The sequence below is a fragment of the Drosophila ananassae genome, chromosome XR (assembly GCF_017639315.1).
Source record: "Drosophila ananassae strain 14024-0371.13 chromosome XR, ASM1763931v2, whole genome shotgun sequence".
Lineage (NCBI taxonomy): Eukaryota > Metazoa > Arthropoda > Insecta > Diptera > Drosophilidae > Drosophila > Drosophila ananassae.
Genome location: NC_057932.1, coordinates 19,918,765 through 19,934,460, shown reverse-complemented (window position 1 = coordinate 19,934,460; position 15,696 = coordinate 19,918,765). Strand labels below are relative to the sequence as shown.

Sequence of the window (15,696 nt, the reverse complement as noted above, 5' to 3'; positions counted from 1 at the left end):
AAAATGGCTTCAAATCAACCGCTCTCCATTTTGTGTCGCCATTTTGATAAGTTTGGTCTCTCTAATTCTTGGATAACGGTATTCGAACGCTTATACGGTCTCTCAGAAAGGAGGAAATTCTATTTAAGCCAGCGCCAAGTCGGTTGTATCGCTTTGCGCTTCCTGCTTTCCGGCTGACGCGAAAACCAGGAGAAAGTATTACGCAGAAATATACTGGATTTTGGAGACAAACATATACACAGAAATATGTAAAAATATACATACATATATATATTATGATGTATTTTTGAGGAAGGCACGCCATTCGCGGTCACACTGGCAAGCAGAGCGGTCGACTGCGCAGCAGGAAAAACAACAAAAAAACTCAATAATAAATAAATAAACTACGGAAACTAGTAAATAAATAAATGAAAAAATTACAATAATAGAAAGAGACAAGGACCGCACACACACACTGGAGGGAAGAGGAGAGATAGCGAGAGAAAGCTGCCCCAAAAGTATGCAACAAAAGGCTGCAAAAATGTGAATAACAGTACTTCTACTACTACCAACCATCAGCAACAACAAAAACAGCAGCGGCAGCATCATCATCATCACACACACACGCACGCAACTTGTTGTTTTTTTTTTTTTTTGCTTATATAAGTGTGTGTGTGCTGGCTAGCTGGCTGGCTGGATGTGTGTGTGTGCGTAGTAGTAAAATGTAGTAATAGTAGTAGTAGTTTTGAAATGCAACAACTAAGAAATAAGACAACGAATCTAAAGGACATTTTTTGATACCAAACTTTTGTTAACACGAAGAACCGAAAAAACACAAAAACAAAAAAAGGAAGAAAGGAAGCAGCTGGCCAAAAAAAAATATTTGAAAACTAAAGAAAAGGAAAAGCGACAGAGAGAGAAGCATCAACTGAAAATATTTGCCTCAAGAATAATACCAAAAAGGGAAAAAAATAAAATAAAAAAAAAGAGCGAGCGAGAGCGAGCGTCCATCATCCACCAATACAAATGAACATGCTACACAGTTTCAGTGGCGGCGGCGCCGGCAGCGCTGCCAACGCCTCAGGCGACGCCAACAGCGGTGAGTGAGAATCAACTTTTACCTTCTCTCCAGCTCCGTTTTCTCCTCCCCCTCCCAACACATTCCAAATATTTCTCCAAAAAAAAAAATAACAAAATAACTCTCAACATATTTCGGCAATACACACACACACTCACACAACATGGCTGCAAATACCAATTACACATATGTACATGCATGAACGCCAATGTGGCTACTTGGTGTCTGTGTGCGTGTTGTTGTTGTTGTTTTTGTTTCGTTTTCGTTTTGGTGTTGATGCGTAGAAGGTGCGAAAGTGAAATGATTTGCCGTTGTTTTTGTAAGAAGAGGAAGAAAGTAGAGGAGTGGGCCTACGGTGGGCAGTCCCTAAAAGGAACCAAGAAAGAATAATATTAAAACTTAACATTGATTTTTGAATTATTTATGAAATCTATCCTTACTAATTTTTTTTTTTTAAATTATTGTTTTAAGTTTCTTAGTTAAATGTTATACTTAAGTTTAGATCACTGTATATTGAAAGTTCAGGCAAGCAAACATTTTTTTGTAATTGCTTCAATGAACTCGAGTCTCGAGACTCGAGAGCCGAATCATAGCATACTTACTTGGGCTTGGGCTTGGGCTTCGAATATGGAGGGATAGGATACATTCGAATACATATGTATATGTTTGTATATATCTCCATATATACATACACACACGAAAATTCAACTTTTCTGAAACGAAACTTTTGTGTAATGAAGTAAAGTTTTATGGTAGCATTTCGTGAAAGTTTGCATCGTGAAATAATTGATTACTTCGGGAATCCTTAATAGCATAAGTTGTTCTTCGAAACTCGACTCTCTCTCTCTCTCTCTCTCAAAGTAGTAGTAGTAGTTTGGCTCGAAGAACTTGATTGGAAAATGGCTTAAATCAGTTAACAATCTTCCTGTCAGGTAATCAATTTAATTACCGATCAAAATAAAATGCGGAAATGGACGTATAATCGTTCTAATTGGCATCGATTGCATCGCCATCCATCCGTCCTGGCGTTCCTGGCGAGCAGCGCCCTGCCAATTAAGTAGAATTACGTTGACCATGCAAAATGCAAAAGTTCACGGCCAATAGGTCAATTTACCGTTAATCTCTTGTCTTCTTCTTCCTTGTTAAGGTCTCTTTTCTTGTCCACTTTTTAGCGAGCGCAGCTAATTGACCGTGCATATCCTATCCGTATTCGTATCGGGGACTCTTAATGACGGACGGAACCGGTAATTGCATTAGACATTGTATATTCCTGATGCGATTACGTCCGGCTGGCCATTCTTTCACTCCACCCCCATAGCCCCATCGCCCCATCGCCACCCCATCCTTCCGGCCGCGTCCCTCTCATTTCAAATTCATCAAATTGCTGGCAATAAAAGTAATCAGAGAAGCGCGAGCAATGTCCGGTCTATATCCTTAGGATTCCATAATATTTTCGTCTCTTTAGGGCACTGAAAAAAAAACCCAAGCAAGAAGAATAAATGGAAATATGTATCTTCTTACTTGTCTCACTCTCCTAAAGAGGACATCATTAATCATTTGTTAATTAATCACGAACCAAGTTGTGGGATAAAGTTTTTGGGCGTGATAGCGGAAGTGGGGGAAAAAGCATAGCATACTTAGAAGGGTTATTCTTCAGATTTTTATCAGGGATGACATTTCTAAAGATTAGTTGCTATCTAGAATAAATATTAATACTAATTTAACTATATTTTTAATATAAAAACTATTAAATATTATTATTGCTGTATTTCTCTTTCAAAGACCATCTCTAGAATTCCCGTTTTAATCTTCCAAAGGGTTTCTCATTCTTTCGACCCTCTCTTTCCAGCTCTTAACTTCTTTTGTTTAAATATCCTTTGTTTTCTTTGCTTTTTTTTTTCTCTGTGCACAAATACAAGACGCTCAAACTTATACATACACACGCACACACACGTACTGTGTGTATATGCGTATGTGTGGCGTGCGCTTCGGCCTTTTGTTGGGTAACAAACATATGTTTGAGCCCCGCTTCCATTTACAATATGGCGGCCATGGCATGGGATTTAATGATGTGTGTGTGGGGCGGGGCGGGGCGGGGTGGGTGTTGCTTCTTCTGCTGCCGCCTGAAACTGGCAGCAAATTAAAGGAGCACGCAGCAAGTTCCTGTTGCATTCAGGGGCGTAGGACAAGAAGGGGTATTAATACTACTACTAATAAAAAAATATAAGTATTAGTGGAAAAAGAGGATTAATAGTATTTGTAATATTTATGATTTTTAAAATATTTTTTAATATTTTGTGAAACCCCCGTTTAATTAGGTCCTGCCTACGCCCTTTTTTGGGGCTCACACGCACCATCACGAGCTCCATTCGCCATCCCGCTCTGTTAACATGAGAAGAGCAAGAGTGGTTAGCGTCTCATCTGCCATCTCACCTCACCTCGCCCATTCGCGCCTTCGCCGGCTCGTCGCCTCTTCCTTTCTGCCTTTCTTCTCGGATTTCCCCCCATTTTTGCGTTTTCGTTTTCATTTTCCTTTTGTTGCCTACGTGCCTGTGTATTAGTGTGTATGTGTGTGAGTGTGTGTGTGTGTGTGTGTGTATGGGTGAGTGAGTGTGCCCTGTCATCAGCTGTTTTATGTTGTTCAGGGTCAAGTGTGTGGCCTGTGGTGTGTTGGCAGCGTCGCAGGTGTCGCTCCAATCTCTCCATCTCTATCGCACTCTTGTAATTATCCTATGCTCCCCCCCCAAACACACATCCCATACCCTCTTGCTGGCTCTTTCGCGCGCTCCACTCTGTTCATTCCTGTTTAGTCCTGTTCTGTTCTGCTCTGCTCTGCTCTGCTCTGCCCGGCTCTGTTGTTGTTGTTGTTGTTGTAGGTTATAATTCAAGGAAGTTTTTTAGCATCGCTGGTTGACGTTCAAGGTTACTATAAACACGCACACATGCCAGGCACACCACCTCGCATACCCCTTGTTGCAACTGGCAACCCTCCACTACCCCACCCCTCTGTTGTTTATGGAAGTCACGGCAATTGCAAATTGCATTTGAAAATTGAAAATAAACAACTTAGCGAGTGGGAAATGGGGAGTGGGGAGTGGAGAGTGGGGAGAGAGGCGCTCTTGGCCTCTTCAATGGCATTCCCCATTTAATTACCGTTATTCATTATTTATCCTGGTATTTAGAGCTCCAGGCTCTTATCAGCTGCTTCCTTCCGCCCAACTACTATTGTGAATAAATATTTTCTGCATCTTTCGAGTGCCACTTTCGGAGAGAGCCACTCTTTCGAGGGCTTTTCTCTTCAAACTTTCCATTTGTTTTTGTTATTTTTCAGTTTTTGTTTGTTTTTTTGTTGAAATTTTAGTTTTAAGAGTTGGGTTTTCAATTGTTTTAACTTATTTAAGACTTATTTACTATTTTTACTTATTTATTTTATGTATTTTGACTTTATTTTAACTTTAAGATACAAACTTTTAATTCAAAACTCTATTTGGGCTTTAAACTTTCTTTAAATAAATCATATAATTGATCTTTAAATATATTTTATAAAATAATGTGTTTAATGAAAATATTAAAAAATCAAGGCATTAAATTCCTCTATAATTTTGTAATTTAAATTAAGAGCCTTAAATATATTATTTTTTAAAAAAGTAAGCCCTAAACCCTTTTTTAAACCCTCTTAAAATTTCTATCCTTTGTTTAACTTTCCTATTTCTTTTATAATTTTAATAAATAAAAAACAAAATTGAATGAAAATTTTCCAAAGAATGTCTTTCAGAATTTCCCTTCAAGATGTTGGAAAAGTTTTGCATTTTTGCTTTGTTTTCCTTGCAATTTCTTGGTCGAAAAAGTTTTCCCATCGATTTTGTCCTTTGTGGAGGTCTGCCGGGCGCCCAACGAGGGGGGGTGGGGGGGGACTACTGCCAGGGGCTTCCCGGGCTTCCAAGCCGAAGGAGTCCCGGCGTCCAGGACATTGCCGGGCCTTGTCACGTAGCGGCGTAAATCCTTTATTTCCATTCTAATTAGAAGCGCGCTTCTCCCTCCCTGGTCCTGGTCCTGGTCCTGTGCTCCCTACCCCACCATCTCCCTCTGCTGGCTTGGTCCTTTCATCCTATTAGCATATTTGTATATAGAACAATGGCGGGGCACACTGTACATGCGAGTACAGTGCCGGCCATAAGCATATGCACTGCCAGTGACAGTGACAGAAAATTCAAATGGAAAGTTTGTCCAAAAAAGGCGATTGGGATGCAAGGGTGGGTGGTAGGAGGCGGAGGAGGAGGAGTCTGCCAGTGGGCCTACATCAAGTATACGCACTGTCCGCCGCACACACACACACTCCGAGGTTTGGGGTCTGGTCTGGTCTGGTCTGGTCTGGTGGTGTGCAGAGAAGCAGACGGAACAAAAAGTGACAGCGATGACAAAATGATTGACGGAGGTCCCCGAAAAGAAGAAACAGCAAGGATATAACTGTAAGGACTGTAAGGCTATAGGGGGCTGGGCTATCGGGGCACTGGGGCACTGTGCAATCAATCAAAGCATACTTATCGGAGCCTCCTTCTGGGAGTGGAACTTGAGCCAAACGAAGACAGTCGGAGAAATTGTCAGTATCTGATAGAAAGGACACTTTCTACTTAGGATAGAATAGATTTCCGAGACTTACCCGTTTTTTCTCTCACTGCTTTAATGGGATATCCTCTTCCTTGCCACTTCCTTTTCCAGCCGAGGGCGAGCTGAAGGAGCGGCTGATTGCCAGCGTGAAGAAGGAGGTCAAGCAGCTGATGGAGGAGGCGGTCACCAAGAAGTACGTCCACGAGGAGAGCAGCTCCGTGACCTCGTTGTGTGGCGCCGTCGAGGCCTGTCTCAGTCACGGGTTGCGGCGGCGGGCGTTGGGCCTTTTCAAGACCTCCTCGACGACGGCGCTGATCCAGAAGATAGCCAAGATCTGCCCGGAGGCGGACTACGTCAGCCGGCGGCTCCTAGAGCTGGAACTGGCCCAGGAGAGCCATGCCGTGAGCGGCAAGCGCTCCTCCTCCAGCAGCGACAGCATCATCAAGCCGAAGCTCCTCAGCAAGGGCAGCGGCAGCAGCAGCTCCGTGACCACCATCAACACGGTGTCCAATGGGCCGGGCGGTGGCAATACTCCGGGCGGAATGGCCGCTCCCCTGGGCAAGTATCTGTGGATACGGCTGGCCCTCTACGAGAAGCGGCTGGCGAAGATCATCGAGCACTTGGTGGGCAACGCCAGCAGCTACTACGACCGGGAGGCGCTGGTCGCCGATCCGGACTACGGCTCCATACTGAGCTCCCTGCTGGTGGGGCCCTGCGCCCTAGAGTTCACCCGGGCGAAGACTGCCGACCACTACTGGTCCGATCCCTGTGCGGATGAGCTGGTAGGCATTCTCCTCCGATTCTCCTGCAAAGAAAAAAATAGATTTAATTATTTCCATTATCAGGTTCAGCGGCACAGGATCAGTTCCGGGAACAGGACACCACCCACCTGCCATCGGCCCATCATCAACTTCAAGAGGAGCCTGCACACCAGCTCCGAGGACACCAGCAGCGGCAGCTTCAAGGCCTGCTCGCCGGCGAGCGTGGCCAAGGACTATGTGGAGTCGCTGCACCAGAACTCCCGCACCACCCTCCTCTACGGCAAGAACAACGTCCTCGTCCTGCCCAAGGACGTGTCGGAGCCGATGCCCGGCTACCTGAGCCTCCACCAGAGCATCCAGTCACTTACCATCAAATGGACTCCGAATCAGCTGATGAACGGCTACTCCGACGGCGACAACAGCGACAAGAGCTTCTACTGGAGCTACGCCCTCAACATCAACGTGGACGAGATCGTGTATGTCCACTGCCATCAGAACCGGGGCGGGGACACCGGCGGCACCATCATCCTCGTCGGCCAGGACGGCGTTCAGCGGCCTCCGATCCACTTCCCGGAGGGCGGGCATCTGCAGGCCTTCCTCAGTTGCCTGGAAACCGGTCTCCTGCCCCATGGCCAGCTGGATCCGCCGCTCTGGTCGCAGCGCGGCATCGGGAAGCTCTTCCCCTGGCCCAAGAGTGTGAGGCGCCACATTCTGCCGTCGGTCATGGAGGCTGGATCATCGAGCCAGGACGAAACGCCCATCGATTACGTCTTCCGTGTGGTCAGCAAGAGCCAGCACGAGGAGTTCTGTGAGTCTCTAAACTTTTTGGGGTTTCCGGGTTTCCACTTTTGGGGCTGGAATTTGAAAAGATTTTAAAAAGGAACTACTTTGTTTTATGATTTTGACAATCCAACACTGAACTAGTAATTTGACAGGTCACTTCTATTAAATTCTATTAAATTTCTGTTTTATTAACACTTTTATTACAACAAAAACAAACAAAAAATTATTTTCGAAAAAAATTTTCGCCCGGTCGGGTCGCCTTATATAGGCCAGAAGCGGTTGCGAATTATAGCAAAATGGCGCCAATTTTTTTTTTTTGGGTGCCAAATACGCTTATATGACTAGAATACAGGAAAATAATGCAATAAATCCAAAATATCAGATTTCAATGGGGAATTGGAGATAGAAGATCTAGAAATAGTTAAAGATATTCCAGGGTGGAAATTGGTCATATGGCCATGGGACAAATGGGGGGTTATCGTAATCCGATTTTGATGCAGAATTATCGGGAATCGATGTAGAAATCGATAAAAACAATCCTCTTGAGGATTTGGTGAAAAATTGCTGAGATATGGACATCCCAGAGGACCCCAAGGGGGTTTCCCAAGGGGATCCCATCGGAAAACTTGGAAAAAAATCTAAAAAATATTTCGCATTCAGATTTTGATGCAGAAATATCGGCAATCGATGTAGAAATCGATTAAAATGCTCCGCTTGAGGATCGGATGAGAAATGGCTGAGATATAGACGTCCCAGTGACCCAAATGGGGGTTTCCAGCATTTCCAAGGGGATCCCACGGGAAAAGTTGAGAAAAAATCGAAAAAATATTTCGCATTCAGATTTTGATGCAGAATTATCGGGAATCGATGTAGAAATCGATAAAAACAATCCGCTTGAGGATCGGATGAGAAATGGCTGAGATATAGACGTCCCAGTGGCCCAAATGGGGGATTCCAGCATTTCCAAGGGGATCCCATGGGAAAAGTTGAGAAAAAATCGAAAAAATATTTCGCATTCAGATTTTGATGCAGAATTATCGGGAATCGATGTAGAAATCGATAAAAACAATCCGCTTGAGGATCGGATGAGAAATGGCTGAGATATAGACGTCCCAGTGGCCCAAATGGGGGATTCCAGCATTTCCAAGGGGATCCCATGGGAAAAGTTGAGAAAAAATCGAAAAAATATTTCGCATTCAGATTTTGATGCAGAATTATCGGGAATCGATGTAGAAATCGATAAAAACAATCCGCTTGAGGATCGGATGAGAAATGGCTGAGATATAGACGTCCCAGTGGCCCAAATTGGGGTTTCCAGCATTTCCAAGGGGATCCCATGGGAAAAGTTGAGAAAAATCGAAAAAATATTTCGCATTCAGATTTTGATGCAGAATTATCGAGAATCGATGTAGAAATCGATAAAAACAATCCGCTTGAGGATCGGATGAGAAATGGCTGAGATATAGACGTCCCAGTGGCCCAAATGGGGGTTTCCAGCATTTCCAAGGGGATCCCATGGGAAAAGTTAAGAAAAAAATTGAAAAACTATTTCGCATTCAGATTTTGATGCAGAACTATCGGGAATCGATGTAGAAATCAATAAAAACAATCCGCTTGAGAATCGGATGAGAAATGGCTGAGATATAGACGTCCCAGTGGCCCAAATTGGGGTTTCCAGCATTTCCAAGGGGATCCCATGGGAAAAGTTGAGAAAAATCGAAAAAATATTTCGCATTCAGATTTTGATGCAGAATTATCGAGAATCGATGTAGAAATCGATAAAAACAATCCGCTTGAGGATCGGATGAGAAATGGCTGAGATATAGACGTCCCAGTGGCCCAAATGGGGGATTCCAGCATTTCCAAGGGGATCCCATGGGAAAAGTTGAGAAAAAATCGAAAAAATATTTCGCATTCAGATTTTGATGCAGAATTATCGGGAATCGATGTAGAAATCGATAAAAACAATCCGCTTGAGGATCGGATGAGAAATGGCTGAGATATAGACGTCCCAGTGGCCCAAATGGGGGATTCCAGCATTTCCAAGGGGATCCCATTTGAAAAGTTGAGAAAAAATCGAAAAAATATTTCGCATTCAGATTTTGATGCAGAATTATCGGGAATCGATGTAGAAATCGATAAAAACAATCCGCTTGAGGATCGGATGAGAAATGGCTGAGATATAGACGTCCCAGTGGCCCAAATGGGGGTTTCCAGCATTTCCAAGGGGATCCCATGGGAAAAGTTGAGAAAAAATCGAAAAAATATTTCGCATTCAGATTTTGATGCAGAATTATCGAGAATCGATGTAGAAATCGATAAAAACAATCCGCTTGAGGATCGGATGAGAAATGGCTGAGATATAGAAGTCCCAGTGGCCCAAATGGGGGTTTCCAGCATTTCCAAGGGGATCCCATGGGAAAAGTTGAGAAAAAATCGAAAAAATATTTCGCATTCAGATTTTGATGCAGAATTGTCGGGAATCGATGTAGAAATCGATAAAAACAATCCTCTTGAGGATCGGATGAGAAATGGCTGAGATATAGACGTCCCAGTGGCCCAAATGGGGGATTCCAGCATTTCCAAGGGGATCCCATGGGAAAAGTTGAGAAAAAATCGAAAAAATATTTCGCATTCAGATTTTGATGCAGAATTATCGAGAATCGATGTAGAAATCGATAAAAACAATCCTCTTGAGGATCGGATGAGAAATGGCTGAGATATAGACGTCCCAGTGGCCCAAATGGGGGATTCCAGCATTTCCAAGGGGATCCCATGGGAAAAGTTGAGAAAAAATCGAAAAAATATTTCGCATTCAGATTTTGATGCAGAATTATCGAGAATCGATGTAGAAATCGATAAAAACAATCCTCTTGAGGATCGGATGAGAAATGGCTGAGATATAGACGTCCCAGTGGCCCAAATGGGGGATTCCAGCATTTCCAAGGGGATCCCATGGGAAAAGTTGAGAAAAAATCGAAAAAATATTTCACATTGAGATTTTGATGCAGGACTATCGGGAATCGATGTAGAAACCGATAAAAACAATCCGCTAGAGAATTTTATGAGAAATGGCTGAGATATAGACGTCCCAGTGGCCCAAATGGGGGATTCCAGCATTTCCAAGGGGATCCCATGGGAAAAGTTGAGAAAAAATCGAAAAAATATTTCACATTGAGATTTTGATGCAGGACTATCGGGAATCGATGTAGAAACCGATAAAAACAATGCGCTTGAGAATCGGATGAGAAATGGCTGAGATATAGACTGAGATATATATCCAAGTGGACCTTATTGTCCTTCATACATTTTTAATTATTTTCGAACGCCTCGGAAGGGGATCCTGATCAAGAAACTACCCTTGAGGATGAAATAACATTTAAGTTTTAAAGAATAAAGAACGATTCCAGCTTTGGAGCAGTAGTTCCTGACCCCACTGCCCTAGAACTTATATCCTAACACTCTCCATGATACATTTCAGTGGCCACTCACCCCATCCTGGAGCTGGGCCGCTCCAGTCCGCGGCGCAAGCACCTGGGCAGCTGCTCCACCACCGGGAGCAGCGACTGCTCCAGCAAGAGCCTCTCCATCGACCAGAGCACCTGCGAGACGCCGCTGATGCAGGCCAGCCAGAGCACGAGCATCGAGCTGGTCTGCTCCACGATGAGGCGCCAGATCATCTCCCGGGCGTTTTACGGGTGGCTGGCCTACTGCCGCCACCTGTCCACCGTGCGGACGCACCTGTCGGGCCTGGTGAACGGAAGGATAATGCCGGACTGTAAGGATAATAAGATTATCTCTTGAACTCCTTGTAAGAACCTTAATATTTCTTACCTTTTCCTCCAGTGGCTGCGGACGAGGAGGGCCTGACCCGGGACAAGTGGCTGGCCATGCACGAGGACGGGGTGGTCACCAGCGAGCTGGAGTTCTACCGGCTGGTCTACTTCGGCGGCGTGGCGCCCGACCTCAGGAAGGACGTGTGGCCGTATCTCCTCGGACACTATGCCTTCGGCTCCACTCCGGAGGAGCGGAAGAAGCAGGACGAGACCTGCAAGCACTACTACGAGACGACGATGAGCGAGTGGCTGGCCGTGGAGGCCATTGTGCGGCAGCGGGAGAAGGAGAAGACGGCCCTGGCGGTGGCCAAGCTGAGCGCCGAGCAGGCCCGGCAGGCGGCCAAGAGCTCCAGCTCCCTGGATCCCCGCCAGAAACTCACCAACGGCTGCCGGCAGTTCGATCTGGAGCAGGAGCGGGGGCAGGTCCATCACGAGGGCGACGAGGACGACATTAACCTGGTCCTCGAGGAGGGAGAGAACGATGTCTTCGACGACAATGACTTCTCCGATATATCCGATCCGGGGGACTTGTTCGACGAGCCGGAGCTGGGCCAGGAGGCGGAGGAGCAACAGGACTCTGGGGCTAAAGATGAGGACAAGCCAGAGCTGGATAACCCGGAGGAGGAGCGCGTCATCCCTCAGCTGAGCGAGCAGCTGGTCCTGGAGTTCCAGAACATCGACGGCATGGAGCCGCTGCGTCTCCAGGAGAACTGCTTCGGCGACTCCGAGCCGGAGAACGAGCTGGGCCTCAGTCTGGACGGCAGTGGCAACATCCTGATGCTGAGCATCAAGTCCTCCCCCTCCACCAGCAGCTATGAGACGGTCGGCAACGAGTTCGCCGATCTCGTGGAGGGGAAACTGCCTGAGGAGGAGGGGGAGCCTCTGGGCCAGCTGAGCAAGTTCCACAGCGCCGATGACGTGCGGTCCCCGGAGGACCTGGAGCCGGAGGAGGAGTCCAGCCAGCCGGCCACGGCGGTCATCATCACGGAGGCCGCCTCCCTGGACGCCCTGGACGACGATCTCACCGAGGAGTTCACTTCGCGCAAGACCAGTCTGATGTCGCCGCTGAACGAGGACATCACCGTGGTGGCCTCCCTGGACGCCCTGCAGGAGCCCAAGTCCGCTTGCGTCTCCCCGGCCAGCTCCAACGGTGGCGTCTACAGCGTGGAGCTCCTGGAGCAGTTCGGCCTCAATCTCCACCGGATCGAGAAGGACGTGCAGAGGTGCGACCGGAACTACTGGTACTTCGCCAACGAGAACCTGGACAAGCTGCGGAACGTGATCTCGACGTACGTGTGGGAGCACCTGGACGTGGGCTACATGCAGGGCATGTGCGACCTGGTGGCGCCGCTCCTGGTCATCTTCGACGACGAGTCCCTCAGCTACAGCTGCTTCTGCAAGCTCATGGAGCGGATGATCGAGAACTTTCCCAGTGGCGGGGCCATGGACATGCACTTTGCCAACATGAGGTGGATGCTTCATATCCTTCTTCTCCATAGCCTTGCCTATCCTTGCTAATCCTAATCCCTATCTCTCTCTGTAGATCGCTCATCCAGATCCTGGACTCGGAGATGTACGACCTGATGGACTCGAACGGGGACTACACGCACTTCTACTTCTGCTACCGCTGGTTTCTGCTCGACTTCAAACGGGAGCTCGTCTACGACGACGTCTTCGCCACCTGGGAGGTGATCTGGGCGGCCAAGCACATCGCCTCCGGGCACTTTGTCCTCTTCCTGGCCCTGGCCCTGCTGGAGACCTACCGCGACATCATCCTCTCGAACAGCATGGACTTTACGGACGTCATCAAGTTCTTCAATGGTGGGTTATCCGGATTTCTTGGCTAATCTCTCATACTTTAATCCCTTGATCTCCTCCAGAAATGGCGGAGAGGCACAATGCCCAGTCTATCCTGCAGTTGTCCCGGAGCCTGGTCCTCCAGCTGCAGACCATCATCGAGAACAAGTAAGGAGGAGATCTACGGAGAGTAGATCTACAGGCACCTGGAGACCCGCACCCCTTAGAGAATGCAATTTTTGGAAGGACCTCCCTCGCCGGAGGCTCTCCCAACACTAATTTAAATTTTAAAATTGAATTTTTTTGTGAAAACGGCTGGGAAATCGCTTAGAAACCAAAACATTTTAGAGAAAAAAACAAAACAATTTAAGGAAATTAAGGAAATTGTAGTGACCTGAGACCTGAAAACAGAAAACAGAAAACGGAAAACGGAAATCGAACAACGTAACAGAAATAGATACTATTTATACTTATACATTATAGTACTATAATATTATATATCGATATATATATACACATATAACATATAATATATACACTGTGAGAGAGAGGAGAGGAGAGGATGGGGGCCCCCGATAAATATTATATTTATACGTTTTGTATAATCGATAAAGTTCGATAGAATCGATAGGCGAGAGGATAGCGATCTGCGCAAGAGATCGAATATATATATATTGGATATTTGTATTAGATACCGTCTATATACTGACCCTATATGGATTGCAATGCTGTGCGGTTGCGGAGGCGGCCAAAACTGTTGTTAATGTTTACGATTATGTTATCGGTCTGGCTATCGATTAATCAGATACACACAGACACACACACACATATATATGAGATATACTATTATTGTTTGTAGCTTGAAGCGGGGCGGAGAGGCTAAGAGTTATCTATATACATTATAGATCCTGATTCCAAGTTGGCGTTACATACTATGGCATATACATACATATATTAGAGGGACAAAATATTTATAAACATATACATTATATACCCAAAAGGAGCATATACTGGAGGGAGGTGGGGCGTGGAAGGGAGAGTCTAAGTATCTTTCCGTCTCTGGCCAAGTCTCAGGCCAAGTCTCCCACTTGTTTCTCTCAGTGTTGTTGTTTTTTTGGTAAGTGCAGGCGCACCAAAAATCCAATCCCTCCACTGGGCTACAGCGCTATATACTAGATATATACCAGATATATACTACTATATACTATATATACGATATATTGCGAGTAGCACGCTTTTTGTGTATAGATACAGAGAAAAAAAAAACGAACAAAAACGAAAAAAAAAACTTAATGTGATTTCTTGTTGCTTCTTTGAATATTGTTATTTTTGTAAGCGCTAAAAAAATATATATATAATATACACTTGGAGAAAAAGAGTTGAGTTTAGAGAGATATAGAAAGAGATATATTTTACACCAGGGGCGGTGGGTATCTGTACGGAAGAGGGATCACGAAGTCAAGTCCCAGAGACACACACTTTTGATACACATTTTCGATTCGACTTGCGATGAGAACACAATACTGTATCGTAATCAAGCTAAGCTAACGTCTATATACTAAAGTATATACCACACACACACATACATACATATATTATATATATATATATATATGTATATATATATTTATATACCCCCGTCTGTGTAGAGACGCCACCTATAGAGCCCGCGCATATAGTCTATTACGGTAAACCACGATTGTAGCCACATATATAGCATACTGCATGAATTATAGGGATCTCCCAGTCTCACAGATCCCATCAGGTTGGCAGGATACACTGGGAAAAATAACAGAGCGATCAATGTATAATTTACCGAAGACATCGACACAAAAACATGAAATAAAGGAGAATTATGTAAAATGTTTACAAGAAAATAGGGCACTTGTTTTCTTTATAGAAGGGAGGGGGGCATAGTTTCTAAAAGGGGGTTTTCTAAAAATAAATAATTAATAATAAATAAATAAAAATACAATAATAAATAATATTATATCATTTTAATATTCTTTACTAATTTTATAAAATTTTTTTTGAAATAAAATTTTTTTTTTAAATACTAATTAAATATAAAGTTTTTAGTCCAGTGTTATTTTGACTTTTTTTTTACCAGGGCCGGATTAAGAGATGGCCGGAAGCACCCTTAAAATCCTAATCCGCTCCTGATTTTGCCCCTAAAATTGATATTTTAATATATATTTAATGGAAATTAAATAAATTATGATGATTATTATATTATTTATGATTATTTTTTACCCATTTATTTATTTAAATAATCTTTTTGAGAGAAAAACAATTTCCCAACCCTTTCCCTCTAATTTTAAACAAAAGTTCCAACTCTTTTCCCCTAAATACCTTCTTTTTATTTCCCAAAATGTCCGAAAATCCAAAAAACTAGGCTTCTATTTCCGCCAGAGCCAAGAATTCATCTAAAATCCATTTAAGAGCGAGGTAATCCGGGACTCGGAAATGGCCAAGCCACAGCCCCAGTTTCGGGGCCTGGTTTTTTGGCCAAAAACTGCGTCTCGGGCCGGGTCGGACCGGGCCAGCACTGGCACTCCGCTGCCACCTGAGACCCTGAGACCCTGAGACCCACCTAATTGAAAATATTTCGGTACACACGAAACCAGAGTGAGTAGGTTATGTCAAGCACCCTAATGGCTCTGAGCGGGGTCAGGGGGCGGAACGGATTTTGGCTTGGGGGGCGGGTTGGGGGTTTACAAGGCCAAAGCGCAAACTCCAAGGCGGCCACCGAACGAATTACACCGAAATGTTTTCAGCCAAAAATTTGGGCCAGGCCAGACTTTGGGTGCATGCTGAGTGGTTGAGTTGGTTTTCTCCTTTGCCGTTGAACCAG

The 15,696-nt window shown here is 44.9% G+C and overlaps 1 protein-coding gene and 1 long non-coding RNA gene across 4 annotated transcripts; one reads left to right on the top strand and one right to left on the bottom strand.

Annotated features, from left to right (window-relative positions):
* The first annotated feature begins 39 nt into the window (after window positions 1–39).
* On the top strand, window positions 40–14,751 carry LOC6498762 (small G protein signaling modulator 2). Its single transcript, XM_001967219.4, has 7 exons — window positions 40–1,078; window positions 5,777–6,447; window positions 6,511–7,234; window positions 10,691–10,987; window positions 11,056–12,514; window positions 12,589–12,866; window positions 12,926–14,751. The coding sequence occupies exons 1-7, from the start codon at window positions 1,006–1,008 to the stop codon at window positions 13,012–13,014; spliced, it is 3,591 nt and encodes a 1,196-aa protein (XP_001967255.1). The 5' UTR covers window positions 40–1,005; the 3' UTR covers window positions 13,015–14,751.
* Window positions 1,077–2,364, bottom strand: LOC123257578. Of its 3 annotated transcripts, none has more exons than XR_006507711.1 (4): window positions 2,172–2,364; window positions 2,007–2,103; window positions 1,852–1,944; window positions 1,077–1,781 (listed from the first exon to the last, which is right to left on the bottom strand). It is a non-coding gene; the product is annotated as an uncharacterized LOC123257578 (long non-coding RNA). The 3 variants fall into 3 exon arrangements; XR_006507712.1 differs by having other exon boundaries at window positions 1,077–1,770; XR_006507710.1 differs by having other exon boundaries at window positions 1,077–1,944.
* Window positions 14,752–15,696: the final 945 nt, after the last annotated feature.

Coding starts and splice junctions, on each gene's coding strand:
- LOC6498762 (XM_001967219.4), top strand. CDS start 1,006: ATGAACATGCTACACAGTTTCAGTGGCGGCGGCGCCGGCAGCGCTGCC. Junction 6,448..6,510: donor ATCCCTGTGCGGATGAGCTG/GTAGGCATTCTC, acceptor TTCCATTATCAG/GTTCAGCGGCACAGGATCAG. Junction 10,988..11,055: donor CGGAAGGATAATGCCGGACT/GTAAGGATAATA, acceptor CTTTTCCTCCAG/TGGCTGCGGACGAGGAGGGC.